An 18,031-nucleotide genomic window follows, 5' to 3' on the forward strand; every position below is an offset into this window, starting at 1 on the left:
TTTCTCCACTTAGGTGATCTGCTGGGTACTTGTGACCCAGACTGGCCACTGTTGAAGACAGAATGCTGGGCTCAGTGGCCATTGTTTTGACTTAGGCTTACCTTCTATTCATGGCAATGAGATTTAGGTGAATCTAAAAACAAGCAGGCCAATATTCAACACAAGTTAACCATCTGAGAATGGTCGCTGACCAGTTAACTCACGTCTCAGCGGATAACTGGTCATTTTCAGCAGTATTTAACTGGTTAACAATGAAAATAAAGACAGCAATTTGGGGGGGCGTGACAGGTTAAGTCCTGATATTCAGAACATAGCCGGTCAGGCTTAGAGGCCAAATAAGAATGTATAAAAAGTAGGTCTATCTTTGCCCACTAAGCCATGGCCAGTTAAGTCTGAATATTGACTTAACCAGTCATGTGATAGCCAGCATTGAAAAAAACGGATATTCAATGCTGTCATCGGAAACGGCCCGACAAAGAAAATCCGGGTTGAATGCCAGCAGCAGGCAGTCAAAGTGATGCTGGCTGAATATTGGGTGGAAGAAACATTCTAGCATACTGTTGTTAAAAATGGTCTGATAATAAAACCAATATAGACACTCCAAGTATGGATCAAGTCTAAGAAGAATTTGAATCAGACTGTCTCAGATCAGCAATACAGAACACCCCATAAACACAAACATTCCCACAGTAAATTTATGGAAAAGTAGGAATGTTGATCTTTTCCTTGTATAGTGCAAGTTACACAATCTGGAACAAAAATGTTCTAAAATTTTCAGGCCACCTTGACATATGACTGTTTTATTAGTCTACCTCAATTACTGGAAACAGGACATCATTGAAAATCAAATAGCACATGAGCTTTGTTCGTAAATATTTCCTAAGTAACAAACAGTAAAATACATCCATTCAACAACTGAGCTGCAGTAATTGTCATCTCTATTTAAATTGCTGTTTGATATTTAGCCAAGAAAATCTCCTGCTTATTGCAAACCAAGAAGTTTGCTACAAACAGAGGCCCAAGGGATAAACTCCTGGAGTTCTAAACTATTAACCTAGAAAAACTAAAAGCTTGTTTTTAAGGTTTAATTAAAAAAAAAAAATAGAAATGACAGGATGTGGCAGCTCTTGAACAAAAATTACTCTGTTTAGACTCCTCATGGGCAAACCCACCAAGTAGATGCTCTCCCAAAACACCAAACACTACTTGTCCATAAACAAATACAAGGAGATCTCAAATTCAAAGATAAAACAGATTTAGTGGGATCGGTGAAACATTCTCTGATCCCTTACATCAACTTGCTGTGAATTCCAAATTAGCAGCGAGTAGGATGCACTGTTAGATTAAGTTTAAACTACTGTTCCTGTCTCTGAGAGTTAGTAGTTGTATTTTAGGCAGTCTAATTATTCTGGGAGTGAAATTTTCAGGCAGATACTGGAGTAAGCAGATTTCTTACATTTATAACCTGCTAATCCAAAGCATGCCAACAGAAGCTTATATAAAAAGGAACCAGAGAATACAGGTTTAATTACACACAAAGTATACCACAATTATACATTTAAAATGTATTTTACTTCTTAAATTCTTGATTTTTCTTCTTTTTTTTTTATATCAAAAAAGTATACCAAGTGATCTTCTCATTTTACTAATTTCTTAGGTTGACTCACTGATCTATATATATATATAATTCTCACCTCCAACGTTCTATGAAGCCTCCACAAGAGCTGCATGGTGGTGAAACCCAAATTTGCCCATGCCTTTTTGCTCCGCCCCCCACGTCAAACGCGATGACGTCAAGGGCGGAGCAATCACACTCAACCAATCGTATCGCCGCTCATAGCCCTACCTCCCTCCTGGGACCGATCTCTGTCTTCTTCCTTGGCAGCTCTGTGTGCATCCACAAAACCTTGCAAACCAGGCAACAAGCACTGCAACACCGCCTCTCTCCAGAAGCAAGCCCGGCTCTTACTCTCTTTGTCAAAAGTTCATTCCCTCCTGTAAACACAGCAATTCCCAAAGCCAACAACCGGCCCACAGCTGAGGCTTCAAAACTGAAGGAAGGGAAGTGACAGAAACTCTGGCCTGTGAAACAAAAACAATGCCCTCCAGGCCTCTGCTTCTCTGCTTGCGTATTGGACAAAAAAAAAAAAAACTCTTCTCCTACAACAACCCTGTGCTCTCTCTGGGGAAACAGGTACAATTAGCAACACTTTTCAAGCACATCTTTTTCCCCACAGAGATGCAAAGCTTTCTTTTTCTTTGTTTTTACCTATTATGCATACGGGGGGGGGGGGGGGGGGGGGGGGGGGGCTGACACCTGAGAGTAGGGGCACCAGAAGGGGGGGAGGGGTCCTGCGAACACACAGAGGGAGGAGGGGAGGTTTCTCTCACATACACACAATATCTCTCTCACTCTCACACACTCTCCACCACACACTCTGTCTCTCACTGTGTCACATTCACACACTCACACTCTCACAGACACACTCGCACCCACACTCTCTCTCTCTCTAACACACAGACACTCGCACATTCACTCTCTCACACACACTCTCTCTCTCAAACATACACACAGCGAGGAAAACCTTGCTAGCGCCCGTTTCATTTCTCTCAGAAACGGGCCTTTTTTCTAGTTAAATATAAACCAGCTCATAAAATCAAACACATTAACTCCTTATCTGGGAAGCATGGGAGGCACGTGGTTTTACCAAATGTAAAAAAAGGTTTCCTGATGTGACACCGAGGGGGAGAAGTCTTACTTTAAACACTTTATAATCTGAATGGAACAGGGGCTTAGTAGAATTAGTTCTCTAGTACTGACCCTTTACCTCTATCATTACTTTTTTTTTTTCTACCATTATCACTGGAAGCCATAAAGAAATCAGGCTGAAGGCAAAAGTAGCCTTATAATGTTTTTCTTCCAGGGTTTGGGGAAGTTGAATTGTTTTGTCTTGTCTTTAGTTTGTTAAATTTGTAGATTTGAGAACTAATATATTTCCCAGTAAAGGAGGGGGGGAGAGGGAAGGGGATTTGCTTGATTGGACAAAATTGAACTGTATAGAATCCTGTTTGAATATTTGTAACCTTTATTCATTTAGTTCAACAAAAATTGTTTACAGTAAAAACAAACTCATAAGCAAGTCCAGCATTGATCTGAGCAACTGTATGCATAAAAGAACTCCATCTTTTGAGCCTCATAAGAATAAAAGATTTGGCACACTGGGTCAAGTCCATCTAGCCCAGTATCCTCTTACAGTGGATAATCCAGGTCACCAAGTAACTGGCAGAATCCCAAAAGTAGCAAGATTCAATGTTGTTAATCCAAAGAATAAGCAGTGGCTTTCTCCAGGTTTATCTTAATGATGATCTATAGACTTCACCAACTTGTCCAAACCCTCAAACACAACCATATTAACTGATTTTACCACATTCTCTGTCAACAAGTTCTAGAGCTTATAGGATGAGTGAAAAAATATTTTATCCTATGTATATAACTTCATGGTATGTCCCCTGGTCTTTATTTTTTGAAAAGAGTAAACAAATGATTCGCATTCACTCGCTTAATTCCACTGCAGATTTTATAAACCTTTTACCTTATTCTCCCCCTCAATCATCTAAAAAAACAGAATTATAAGGTTCTCAGAATGTAAGCAGTATTCAAATAGGACTGAATTATAGTTTGGATAGTTTGTAACAAAACAGCTGCAAAAGCAACTCAGACACAAAAAAATAAGAAAATCCCTTTAGTACATTGGGTTCTTAAAGAACAGTTGGGAAGACAGAAGCTTTTTTGGTATTTGTAGAGCCCTAAAGTATGAAGTACACAATTTTAACTGCATTAAATAATTACAGATATATAAAATCTACCATATCTTTAAAATTTTAAGAATTCAGCTGCAGGGCTTCTAATGGGCAAGAAGAGTATAGATCATTGTATACCTGCATAGAAAAGTATTTTTACTTGTCTTCATTCTTCAGAGATTGCTTAATTGGTGAATCATATTGTGCTATCAGTCACAAAGCCTATAACAGTTGTCTCAGTAAGTATTACTGGTATTTCCCAAGCTTGCACTGGTGCATCTGACCTTTACTAGAGATAAAGCATTTTGTCAATTTCCCCAGCTTTATGGAATTCGATTGCATTTGAAATGTGTTTTGAAGCTAACCTGTTGGCATTTAACAAGGGTGTTAAAATCTGTTTTATCAATATTTGGGGTAGGTTGTCCCTTTAATGGGTTGATCATTTGAATTTATATTTTAAGTGCTGTATTGTATTGACACTTATTTACTGTACCTTGCTCGTACTTTCCCTGAAAAAGAATGTAATTAAACTTCAGAACAAAAATTTCTCCATGTTAGTGATCTATTCTTGTACTATACCCCATTACTCCCTGTGAGAATGCTGCACAAAAAAATTAAAAATTCTGCAACTGTCACAATTAACAGAATATAATCACTCTCCTTGAGTCCTAAAGAAGTAAACTACAATAGAGAAAATTTTTTTATTTCTTATACGTGCACGATTCTTTATGATAGAGGGGAGAATTTCCACAGGAGTACAGAAATATGCACCATAACTAGGAAGTCTTGGTTTTCAGGTAAAGCCCAAGCAAAACAAAGTTTCAGCCACTGCTGAATACAGCTGCTAATGCTGAGAAGTCACACAATGGAGGAATTAGGTTTTATCTGCTAATTTGCATTCCTTTAGTCTCTCCAGACCAGCCCAGAATGACTGATGGGTTGTCCACACCCTACCAGCAGGTGGAGACTGAGAACACTGATTCTTGAGAAGGAAAGGAAAGAAAGCCGCATCAGTGCTACCACTCGGCTCCACAGCAGCCACTCACAAGCATTGATTGGCATCTCTCTTCATTTATGAAGTTTTTTTTTTTTTTTTTTTTTTTTAAAGAGTGACATCCACACTTGACTGCAGCAAATAAAGGTATCAACAACCAGCTGCTCCCCGTGGAAGCAAGGTCATAAGGACCACAAACTAACACCAGAAGAAAAGCACCAAAAGTAACAATGCTACCACATCACAAGGAGGGATCTTGGCCGGTCCGGAGAGACTAAAGGAAAGCAAATAAGACCTAATTTCTGCCTCCTTAGCGTCCCATTGGACCGGCCCAGAATGACTGTTGGGAAGTAACAGAGCAGTACATTCAAGGGAGGGACCCAGAAAGCCCCACAGTAAGTACCAAACACCAATCCACTAGGTAATGTCAGACGAAAGAATGCAAGGACGACCAGGTAGCTGCCTTACAATGTCAAATGGAGAGACCAGAGAATGTTCAGCCCAAGAAAAGGCCTGACCCCTCATGGAATGAGCCTTGATCCCTTCCAGAACAGACCTGCCCAAAAGAAGATACGTGGAACCAATCGCCTCTTTAATTCATCACACAATCATGCCTTACTCGCCGCCAGACCTTTGCATCCCCCACCGAAGAAGATGAAAAGGCGATCCGACCTCTGAAACTCCTCCGTCCTACGAAGATAGTCCTGCAATACTCTTTGCACATCCAGCTTGTGCAGCCGATGCTGCTTCTCCGACCCCTTGGAAGACCCCAAAGTCAGCAGCACCAAAGCCTGATTCACATGAAAGGGCATCAAGACTATGAGAAGGAAAGAAGGTACTCACTCCTTAGAAAATTTAAAAAAAAAAAGGTGCTCTGCACGACAGAGCTTGTAACTTCACAACTCACCTCGCTGATGAAATGGCGACCAAAAACACTGATTTCAGAGTAAGATCCTTGAGAGAAGAAGACTAACAGCTCAAAAGAAGGACAAACTAGATCTGAGAACACCAAATTGAGATCCCAAGATGGAAAAAAAGAACATGTCTCAGAGATCACAGAAGACCAACGCCTCCAATCTAGTTTGTCCTCCTTTTCAGCTGCTTGCTAAGGGCCTGCTTTTAACCCGGCCCCCGAAAACAAGCTACAGCCACAACCTGAGCCTTAAAAGAAGCCAGGGCCAAGTCTTTATTGAAACCGGCCTGTAGAAAAAACAGAATCTGTGCCATGAAAGCACGCACGGCTACTACACCATTATTCTCGCACTCTCCCTTGAAAATTCTCCATGTCCAGACATAAGAAAGAGTTCCACCAAGAGTGAAGCATCATGATAATTATGAATACTCTCTCTTCCTCAACCAAGCCCTCTCAAGAGCCAAGCCAGATTTGGCATGGCTAGCGGTCCCCTACATCAGCAGATGACCCCTCCCCCCCCCCCCCCCCCCCCCCACACGACTAGACAGATTAGATTGGAATACCGCAATCTCCTGGGCCAATTGGGAGCTACCAGGACCACCAGACCTGCATGCTGCTCGATCTGCTGGATGACCCGACCTAACAGAGCCCATTTCAACTGTAAAGTGCTGCGTACGACTGGTAGCGTTATAGAAGTGATTTATAGTAGTAGTACGAAAGGAACATGTACAGAAGACCTGCTGGCCAAGGCTGAATCAGAGCATCGATACCCTCCGAGCACCTGTCCTTCCTGCAACTGAAGAACAGAGACACCTTGGTAATCTCCCACATTGCCATCACCACCCATGATGTGACCAGACAGCTCTGCTGATTTGATTTTGATCAAATCAACCAACTATCCAGGTACAGATGGACCAGAATCCCCTCTTTGCGAAGCGCTGCCACCACTACAACCATAATCTTGGTAAACATACAATGGGCCGACATCAGACCAAAGGACATTGCACAGATACTGTGAAACGAAGGAACCATTGATGAGGCTGACGGATTGGGATGTGAAGATAGGAACTCGGGCTTCCACTTCCACTCCTTTAATATATTTCCTCTCTTGTTTTTTTTGTTTTCTTTTTTCAATTGTGGCTGTTCCCCGCAGCTCTGCACACTCCCTTTCCTTAAAGGGGTCATGGCCAAATCGGACACTAAGAACACCTAGGACCTGCAGGAACCCAGGGGTAGGTCAGGGATTGAAGGGGGAGGGACTCAGCCGCCCGAGTGTAGCATCCCCAAGGCTACAGAGAACCCCTGCGGGTCTTAGCCTCTGACAGATAACCAAACCCGACGGAGCACAGATACTAGGAAAGACAAAGAAGAATAAATTCTCCTCTTTAGTCAAATTTTTTTTTCAGTGCCAATAAAAAAGAAAGAAAAGAGAAAAAATACCGAGACAGAAGGGCTCACCACATCTACACCAGCTGGAGACTGAGAATGCTGGATCTAACAGGGGCTAGGGGCAAGGGTCTTATTGGCTCACTCAAGAATCAGTGTTCTTATTCTCCACCTGCTGGTAGGCATGGAAAACCCATCAGTCAATCTGGGCCGGTCTGGAGGAATGCTAAGGAAGATGTCTGCCGCTATCAAAAAATGGCAGCAGTTTCAAGAAGTCAATGCCTGTGAGAGCTCAGAGCGCCTCTCAGACTCCATGAATTAACCAAATTAAAAACCACAAAATCCATAAGTTCTAACCATTGGTAACACACCGCTCAATTTGTCATCCCTATTCTCTCCATTCTCCAGTAACACAATTTCTTTCCCACTCACTCCCAAGAAGTCCCACCAATAAGCCAGCTATCTCCTAACTAGTCAGCTGTCCCCAAACCAGTCAGCCAGCCTTGCCTCCCCATTCTTTCCCTATATCATAATTTAGCCTGAATCTCTTTCAAGCAGAGTAGCTCAGCTTCCACTCAAGCAGTCAGTGAGACTGCACCCACTCCTTCCAACCAAAAAATAAAGGCAGCAGCCAGTCGCTACAGTCAAAGAAAGTAAATGAACAAAGATTAGTTCCTCCAAATTTCTCTTTATCTTGCAGTGCCCAGAACAGTACATACAATGAAGATAAATACCTGTAGCAGGTATTCTCCAAGGACAGCAGGCTGATTGTTGTCACTGATGGGTGACGTCCACGGCAGCCCCCAAGATAGGAAATCTTCCTAGCAACAAAGTTTGCTAGAGCCTTCGATCGCGCTCAGGCGCGGCCATCAACTTCTCGCCCGTCGTGCGAGAGTGCCGTCAGTTTGATAACAAAGCAAAGAAGGAAAGACAACTCCAATGGGGAGGCGGGCGGGTATGTGAGAACAATCAGCCTGCTGTCCTCGGAGAATACCTGCTATAGGTATTTATCTTCATTTTCTTAGAGGACAAGCAGGCTGCTTGTTCTCACTGATGGGGTATCCCTAGCCCCTAGGCTCACTCAAAACAAAGAAAGGTCAATTTGGCCTCGCAACGGTACATAACAAGGATAGACCTATGAAGAAAACATCTAACAGAGTGCAGCCTGGAACAGAACAAAAATGTGCCTAGGGGGAGGAGCTGGATTCTAAACCCCGAACAGATTCTGCAGCACCGACTGCCCGAACCGCCTGTCGCGTCGGGTATCCTGCTGAAGGCAGTAATGAGATGTGAATGTGTGGACTGCAGATCTCTTCTACAGTGGCTGACTTCAAGTGGGCCACTGACGTTGCCATGGCTCGAACATTATGTGCCGTGACATGACCCTCAAGAGTCAGCCCAGCATGGGCGTAAGTGAATGAAATGCAATCTGCCAGCCAATTGGAAATGGTGCGTTTCCTGACAGCAACTCCCCTTCTGCTGGGATCGAAAGAAACAAACATTTGGGCAGACTGTCTGAAGGGGCTCGTCTGCTCCACATAGAAGGCCAATGCTCTCTTGCAGTCCAATGTATGAGGACGGGGAAAAAATGTTGGCAAGACAATTGACTGGTTCAGATGGAACTCCGACACCACCTTTGGCAAGAACTTAGGGTGAGTGCGGAGGACTACTCTGTTATGATGAAATTTAGTATAGGGAGCATCCAGCTACCAAGGCTTGAAAGCTCACTGACCCTACGAGCTGAAGTAACAGCCACCAAGAAAATGACCTTCCAGGTCAAATACTTCACATGGCAGGAATTCAGTGGTTCAAAAGGAGGCTTCATCAGCTGGGTGAGAACGACATTGAGATCCCATGACACTGGTGGAGGTTTGACAGGGGGCTTTGGCAAAAGCAAACCTCTCATGAAGTGAACAACTAAAGGCTGTCTAGAGATAGGCTTACCCTCTACATGTTGATGATAAGCACTAATTGCACTAAGGTGAACCCTTACGGAGTTGGTCTTGAGACCAGACTCTGATAAGTGTAGAAGATATTCAAGCAGGTTCTGCATAGGACAAGAGCGAGGATCTAGGGCCTTGCCTTCACACCAGACGGCAAACCTCCTCCATTTGAAAGAGTAACTCTTTTTAGTGGAATTTTTCCTGGAAGCAAGCAAGACTCGGGCGACATCCTCTGAAAGACCCAAGGAGGCGAAGTCTACGCTCTCAACATCCAGGCCCCCTCGTTCTGAGTAATGAGGGTTGGAAAACACTCAGATCTCCACGGTTCTTCAGAGGACAACTGCAGAAGAAGAGGGAACCAGATCTGACGAAGCCAAAAAGAAGCTATCAGATTCATGGTTCCGCAGTCTTGCTTGAATTTCAACGAAGTCTTCCCCATCAAAGGTATGGGAGGATCTGCATACAGGAGACCCATCCCCCATTGAAGGAGAAAAGCATCCGATGCTAGTCGTGGGCCTGAAGTCTGGAACAGAACTGAGGGACCTTATGATTGGTCTAAGTGGCAAAAAGGTCCACCGAGAGGGTGCCCCACGCTCGGAAGATCTTGCGTACCACGCCCCAGTTGAGTGACCACTCGTGAGGTTGCATTATCCTGCTCAACCTGTCGGTCAGACTGTTGTTTACTCCTGCCAGATACATGGCTTGGAGAAACATGACGTGAGCGCGAGCCCAAAGCCACATCTGGACGGCTTCCCGACACAGGGGGCGAGATCCGGTGCCCCCCTGCTTGTTGACATAATACATGGCAACCTGGTTGTCTGTCTGAACTTGAATAATTTGATTGGACAGCCAATATCTGAAAGCCCTTAGAGCGTTCCAGATCGCTCGGAACTCCAGGAGATTGATCTGAAGACCTGATTCCTGGAGGGACCAAGCTCCTTGAGTGTGAAGCCCATCTACATGGGCTCCCCACCCCAGGAGAGATGCATCCGTAGTCAGCACTTTTTGTGGCTGAGGAATTTGGAAGGGACGTCCCAAAGTCAAATTGGACTGAATTGTCCACCACTGAAGGGAACTGCAAAATGCGGTGAGTAGCTGGATTGCATCCTCTAGATAACCTGCAGCCTGAACCCACTGGGAAGCTAGGGTCTATTTGAGCTGATCTCATGTGAAGACGGGTCATGGGAGTCACATGGACTGTGGAGGCCATATGGCCTAGCAGTCTCAACATCTGCCGAGCTGTGACCTGCTGAAACGCTCTGGCCAATGAAACAAGAGCCAGAAGGTTGTCTGCCCTTGCCTCTGGAAGATAGGCATGAGCCGTCTGTGAATCCAGCAGAGCTCCTATGAATTCTAGTTTCTGAACTGGAAGAAGATGGAACTTTGGGTAATTGATGTCAAACCCCAGTAGCGCCAGGATTTGAATAGTCATCTGCATGGACTGTAGAGCTCCTGCCTCTAGTAACATAGTAGATGACGGCAGAAAAAGACCTGCACGGTCCATCCAGTCTGCCCAACAAGATAACTCATATTTGCTGCTTTTTGTGTATACCCTACTTTGATTTGTACCTGTGCTCTTCAGGGCACAGACCGTATAAGTCTGCCCAGCACTATCCTCACCTCCCAACCACCAGCCCTGCCTCCCAACCACCGGCTCTGGCACAGACCGTACAAGTCTGTCCAGCACTATCCCCGCCTCCCAACCACCAGTCCCGCTTCCCACCACTGGCTCTGGCACAGACCGTATAAGTCTGCCCAGCCCTATCCCCGCCTCCCAACCACCAGCCCTGCCTCCCGATCTTGACTAAGCTCCTGAGGATCCATTCCTTCGGCACAGGATTCCTTTATGCTTATCCCACGCATGTTTGAATTCCGTTACCGTTTTCATTTCCACCACCTCCCGCGGGAGGGCATTCCAAGCATCCACTACTCTCTCCGTGAAAAAATACTTCCTGACATTTTTCTTGAGTCTGCCCCCCTTCAATCTCATTTCATGTCCTCTCGTTCTACCACCTTCCCATCTCCGGAAAAGGTTCGTTTGCGGATTAATATCTTTCAAATATTTGAACGTCTGTATCATATCACCCGTTTCTCCTTTCCTCCAGAGTATACATGTTTAGTTCAGCAAGTCTCTCCTCATACGTCTTGTAACGCAAATCCCATACCATTCTCGTAGCTTTTCTTTGCACCGCTTCAATTCTTTTTACATCCTTAACAAGATACGGCCTCCAAAACTGAACACAATACTCAAGGTGGGGCCTCACCAACGACTTATACAGGGGTATCAACACCCCCTTTCTTCTGCTGGTCACACCTCTCTCTATACAGCCTAACAACTTTCTAGCTACGGCCACCGCCTTTTCACACTGTTTCATCGCCTTCAAATCCTCAGATACTATCACCCCAAGATCCCTCTCTCCGCCCATTACCTATCAGACTCTCCCCGCCTAACACATACGTCTCCCGTGGATTTCTACTTCCTAAGTGCATCACTTTGCATTTCTTCGCATTGAATTTTAATTGCCAAACCTTAAACCATTCTTCTAGCTTCTGTAGGTCCTTTTTCATGTTTTCCACTCCCTCCGGGGTGTCCACTCTGTTACAGATCTTAGTATCATCCGCAAATAGGCAAACTTTACCTTCTAACCCTTCGGCAATGTCACTCACAAATATATTGAACAGAATCGGCCCCAGCACCGATCCTTGAGGCACTCCACTACTTACCTTTCGCTCCTCCGAGCGAATTCCATTCACCACCACCCTCTGGCGTCTGTCCGTCAACCAGTTCCTAATCCAGTTCACCACTTCGGGTCCTATCTTCAGCCCATCCAGTTTATTTAAGAGCCTCCTGTGGGGAACCGTGTCAAAAGCTTTGCTGAAATCTAAGTAGATTACGTCCATAGCTCGTCCCTGATTCAATTCTCCTGTCACCCAATCAAAGAATTCAATGAGATTCGTTTGGCACGATTTCCCTTTGGTAAATCCATGTTGTCTCGGTTCTTGCAACTTATTGGCTTCCAGGAAATTCACTATCCTTTCCTTCAGCATCACTTCCATTACTTTTCCAATAACTGAAGTGAGGCTTACCGGCCATGTAGTTTCCAGCTTCTTCCCTATCACCACTTTTGTGAAGAGGGAACATATCCGCCGATCTCCAATCCCTCGGAACCTCTCCCGTCTCCAAGGATTTATTAAACAAATCTTTAAGAGGACCCGCCAGAACCTCTCTGAGCTCCCTCAATATCCTAAGGTGGATCCCATCCGGTCCCATGGCTTTGTCCACCTTTAGCTTTTCAAGTTGTTCATACACACTCTCTTCCGTGAACGGTGCTCTATCCACTTCAATCTCATTTGTACTTTTTGCAGTCCATCGCGGTCCTTCTCCAGGATTTTCTTCTGAGAAAACAGAAGTATCTATTTAGCAAATCTGCTTTTTCTTCATCATTATCCACATAGCGGTTCGCAGTATCTTTTAGTCTCACAATTCCCTTTTTAGTCATTCTCCTTTCACTAATATACCTGAAGAAAATTTTGCCACCCCTCCTTACATTTCTAGCCATTTGTTCTTCCGTTTGCGCTTTCGCCAGACGTATCTCTCTCTTGGCTTCTTTCAGTTTCATCCGGTATTCCTCCTCGTGTTCCTTTTCTTGAGTTTTTTTGTATTTCTGGAATGCCAACTCTTTAGCCTTTATTTTCTCAGCCACTTGCTTGGAGAACTATATCGGTTTCCTTTTTCTCTTGCTTTTATTTACTTTCCTTACATAAAGGTTCGTGGCCCTATTTATCGCTTCTTTCAGCCTGGAACACTGTCTTTCCACTTCTCGTATTTCCTCCCATCCCATCAGCTCCTTCCTCAGGTATTCCCCCATTTTACTAAAGTCAGAATGTTTGAAATCCAGGACTTTGAGTTTTGAGTGGCCACCCTCCTCTTCAGCTGTCATATCAAACCAAACCGTTTGATGGTCACTGCTGCCCAGGTGGGCACCAACTCGGACATTTGACACATTATCCCCATTTGTGAGTACCAGATCTAGCGTCGCTCCCTCCCTCGTGGGTTCTGACACCATTTGTCTGAGCAAAACACTTTGAAAAGCATCCACGATCTCTCTACTTCTTTCCGATTCCGCAGACGGAACCTTCCAATCTACATCCGGCAGATTGAAATCTCCCAACAACAGCACCTCTCTTTTCTTCCCCAACTTTTGAATATCAGCGATCAGATCTTTATCTAGGTTCTCCAATTGTGTCGGAGGTCTGTAGACAACACCCACATGGACAGAGGTTCTATCCTCTCTTTTTAAGGTGATCCATATCGCTTCTTCCTTTCCCCAGTTCCCTGTCATTTCAGTCGCTGTGATATCATTTCTCACATACAGAGCTACTCCTCCACCTTTACGCCCCTCTCTATCCTTCCTAAAAAGATTATAGCCTGGTATGTTTGCATCCCATTCATGGGAACCTTTGAGCCATGTGTCTGTGATTGCAACTATGTCCAAGTCTGCCTCCAAGATTAGGGCATGAAGGTCATGAACTTTGATGACCACAAATGCTCGCAGTCTAAGCAATAAAGTTCATGACCTTCATGCCCTAATCTTGGAGGCAGACTTGGACATAGTTGCAATCACAGACACATGGCTCAAAGGTTCCCATGAATGGGATGCAAACATACCAGGCTATAATCTTTTTAGGAAGGATAGAGAGGGGCGTAAAGGTGGAGGAGTAGCTCTGTATGTGAGAAATGATAAAACCGAAATACATACTTGGAAATGTAGATGGAAAGTGATGACCACAAATGCTCGCAGTCTAAGCAATACTTTCCATCTACATTTCCAAGTATGTATTTCGGTTTTAGTGATTTGGGGGTGTTTTTTCTCTTTGGGTACCTTCATATCTTTTTGTTCCACCTTCTTTGCTTTTTCTTCCGCCTCAGTTTTATTTTCAGGAGCATCACAGTGCTGTAGTGGAGCAAAAGAATTCTGTAGGGGCAAAACTTGTGAGGGCGGATGCTTCTGTGTCACATAAAGAAGCCTGCCTGAGCCTACTGTGAAACATCTATTCTTAGGTGGTATTATCCTTTGAGGCAGTGGTGAGAATTTGGTATGATTCTGTGCAGTATGATTTTGTGCAGTCCCAGAAGTTGCTTTAAGTGCATTCAATTCCTGCTTTACTTTGCTGAGCTCCTGTTTTAAACTAGCAAGCTGAAGACAGATAGGACAAGCTTTAAGTCTCCAGAAGCTTGGTCTTGAAACTAAAGCACCACAATTATTACAGAGAATAAAAGTCATCTTGATTTGTTGAAATGGGTATGAACAGGTGTACTATGATGGGGTTAATTTATGATATGTAGTATATTTGGTAAAGCTATATAGGAAGTGTCAGTCTTGGGGTGGGTGGGTTGTGGGGCAGGGTGGGTGGGCTTAAGCATAAGACCTATGGAATGTGTTTGCTGTAACCTATCTCTAGAACAGCATTGAAATGCCCAGAGCCACAAGTGTAAGGTAGGGGGAATCAGAAAATAATCTGAGAGCACCCAAATCCGTCCAGCTTCTGTTCTGTGTAGAGACAAAAACCACGTGGAGAGAGAAGCTCCACCTGTGCTATGCAATTACCTTACAACAAAAGAAGATGGGGGAGGGGAGGAGTTTCACACAGTATGGAAGCAGAAGGGAGAAAAAAAAACACAAGAGAAACTACTACCGATTTTAAAGCACTTGTTAAATTCAGTTCTTAGATTATCAACTATCAAATACAAATAGCCAATAAGCAGTTTTAAAATCAGTTACATAGAATACAGATATCAATTAGAAATAGCCACTAAGCAGCCACTGGATGCCTGAATATATGAGCTGTCCAGAAGCTATAAGAATGTAGGTAGAGCAATTTGGAGGAACTAATGGGTGAGGACCCCTGCAACTTTCATTTTCTTTGAACCCGCTGACTGGCCAAATTCTGTGGCCACTGAAAAATTCTGCAGGAAGGGTGAATTCTGTGCAAATTCTTTATTGCACAGAATTGCCCCAGGAGTACTCCTTTAACATGACTTGCCAGTTTTAACAGTTGACATTAAAATGCCTCTCTAAACTTCAAACAAAAAATAAAGTTAAAAACAAAGAAAATACAGAAAAGAAAGGCTTAAAGGTAACAAGCAATAGCAAGTATTTCTGGAGGGATTCTGGGCATTCCCTCTGGTATGCCCTAGCCCACTGACAGCACAGTTTCCATTTTCTTCAGCCCCAATCATTGATTTATGTCTTTTTAGCAACTTGGACTGCAGGAGAGTAACCTTTTGAAATGTTTGAGTACATGTAGCAGGAAGTGTTTCTATTCCTCTGAAGGGAAACATGAGACACTTGACAAGACATATTGAAATACCAACACCCAGGATATTTTGACCTGTGTTGTGTCCCATTAATAATTTTTAAAAAATGCAGACACCGACTTATACGACGGAATACACACTGTTTTTGTTCTTCATTCAATGTACATTGGAAATAAACTGATCAAGAGGAAAATATGCTTACCTCAGCACTTTTACTTCTAGGAAGATTAACTGCTCGCTTTAACTTCTTAACTGATTCTGTAATTGCTGGAGTCTCCACACCATCCAGAGCACTGCATATTTTTCTGACATTCTTAATGATAAGATCTACTGATCTGTATCGATGACTCTAGAAAAAAAAAAAAGGGAACTAATTACATGAAATTCTACAACAGTGTCGCTATAGTTAAGCGCCAAACATGCACGTAAATGACCAGAATACCAGCACATAAACACATCAATACCAATACTCCAGTTATGTATTATTCTCTAAATCAGTGTGTTAAGTATGATACTTAGTTTGAAGGTGGGCATACACATAGACAAAGGCTGGGCAGAGCACATAGTTGTGTGTGTATATTACAGAATGCTATAATTTATGCCCTTTTTTGGCAAAGTGTGAGAATTTACTCCAGCTCTATGGCTGGCTTAAGTGCTTACATCTAAATTACATGCATATATTTGCCCTGCTATGCTAGTATTCTTTTTTTTTTTTCTGAATAAAATTTATTGAAATTCAAAAACCAAAATACAACCAGAGGCAAAAAAAAAAAAAAAAGAATAGCACAATACAATTCAACTTGCCAGTAATTACAAACGTCATATCATGACTCTTTGGTATGATGCTAACACAAAGCTTGAAGCAAGACCTATGCCCTCCCAATCTCTATGCTAGCATTATAAAAAGAAAAAAGTAGGTACATACTTCCCTTTATAGAATAGGCTCAAATAGGCACAGTGTTCATAATTAAATAGTATGAACACCATAGGGCTCACCCCAGAAGCTTCCCTCCTATTTATATGAGCTTCCGGTCCTTAGGAATTAAATATGCTATCATTTGGGATGTCCTCTCCTGCTTCCTGCCTTTCTTAAATCCTTTTCCCATAGCCCAGGCATTGCAGTAGCAGTCCTCTGGTAAAGGGACAGGAATCATGGCATCACAGAGTGAGCTTGTTTTAACACTCAACAGCAAGCTACAATAGGAATCTGAACCATGACACAGGGAATAAGTGGCATTTCCTCCAGGAAATGATCACTAAGAAAAGAAACTGAATAGGAAATAACACACAACACTTTGAACCTCTATAATAGAACAGTGCTTTACAAAAGATTGTGGGATTCAATACAGTAGGCTTTAATCATATACCTGCTGTATCTCTCAACGCACTCTTCCATCCAAAACCAAGAATAGTGGGCCACTAAAAATTTGTCCACTGTCACTGAAAAGGTATGGTTGGAGTCCCTCCATTCTGTCCAAGGACTGTCATCACTAACCCTAGACTGTTCTCCAACCCTACATAACCTACAAAGCAGGACACATAGCTGGGAATCAAACGAGGGTCTCCTGAATGACAGCACACAGCTTTGCCACTGGCTTAAAAACTACCCAAGTTTCAGTGCTTTTAAAAGAACATGGTCATTCCACAGTGTTTATTTTTAATGTAGTTTTAAATACAGAGCTTTTATTTCTCAGTTTGAAAACTATTACTGAAACATTTCACTATCCATTACATAGAAATGTAATAAAATGAAGTTACATAACAGGATCAAACTATATTTGTTAATATTCAAAAACCAAAATTTCACAACACAAAAATTATGTCTTACCTTATAAATGTCTTTCCTTTAGTCACAGCAGATGAATCCAGAGATTTGTGGGATGTAACAAAATAGTCCTTAAAACATATGAGTAGCCATACTGGATGAGACCAATGGTCCATCTAGCCCAATATCCTGTTTTCAAAACAGCGGCCAAGCCAGGTCACAAGTATCTGGCAGAAACCCAAATTGTGGCAACACTCCATACTACAAATCCCAGGACAAGCAGTTGCTTCCCATGTCCGTCTCAATACCAGACTATGGACTTTTCCTCCAGGAATTTGTCCAAACCTTTTTTAAACCCAGATACACTAACTGCTGTTACCACATCCTTCAGCAAAGAGTTCCAGAGCTTAACTATTTGTTGAGTGAAAAAATATTTCGTCCTATTTGTTTTTAAATTATTTCCATGTAACTTCCTTCAGTGTCCCTTAGTCTTTGTACTTTTGGAAAGAGTAAAAAAATTGATTTATTTCTTCTCGTTCTACACCACTAGTCCTTAAGTAGGGCACCGGAAACTCCAGCGGAGAGCACCGAAATACAAAAAGATACATCCAACTGAGCGAAGACATCCAAATGGTAGTGTCTAGAGAACGTATGCAGAGAAGACCATGTCACTGCCCTACAAATCTCCTCCAAGGAAAAGAGGCAGGTTTCCATCCAAGAAGTGGTGACTGCTCACATAAAATGGGCCCAGAAATACACTGAAAGAGGATGCAATAGCTTCTTTAACCTATCAAGCAAATTGTGACTGGCAGCCACTTCGCCTTTCCATGGATCCAAGTGGACCACAAACAAATGATCTGGACGACGAAACTCGTTGGTCACGTGCAGGTAACGCATTAGAACCCTGTGA

General features: G+C 43.1%; 1 protein-coding gene across 1 annotated transcript in view; it reads right to left on the bottom strand.

Moving 5' to 3' along the window:
• The window catches only part of PIK3C2A (phosphatidylinositol-4-phosphate 3-kinase catalytic subunit type 2 alpha), a 564,057-nt gene that overhangs the window by 323,444 nt on the left and 222,582 nt on the right, over window positions 1-18,031 (bottom strand). The window contains 1 exon segment of the mRNA XM_030201063.1: window positions 15,559-15,705. Coding sequence (XP_030056923.1) covers window positions 15,559-15,705 — 147 coding nt within the window.

Source organism: Microcaecilia unicolor, chromosome 4 (assembly GCF_901765095.1).
Source record: "Microcaecilia unicolor chromosome 4, aMicUni1.1, whole genome shotgun sequence".
NCBI classification, from domain to species: domain Eukaryota; kingdom Metazoa; phylum Chordata; class Amphibia; order Gymnophiona; family Siphonopidae; genus Microcaecilia; species Microcaecilia unicolor.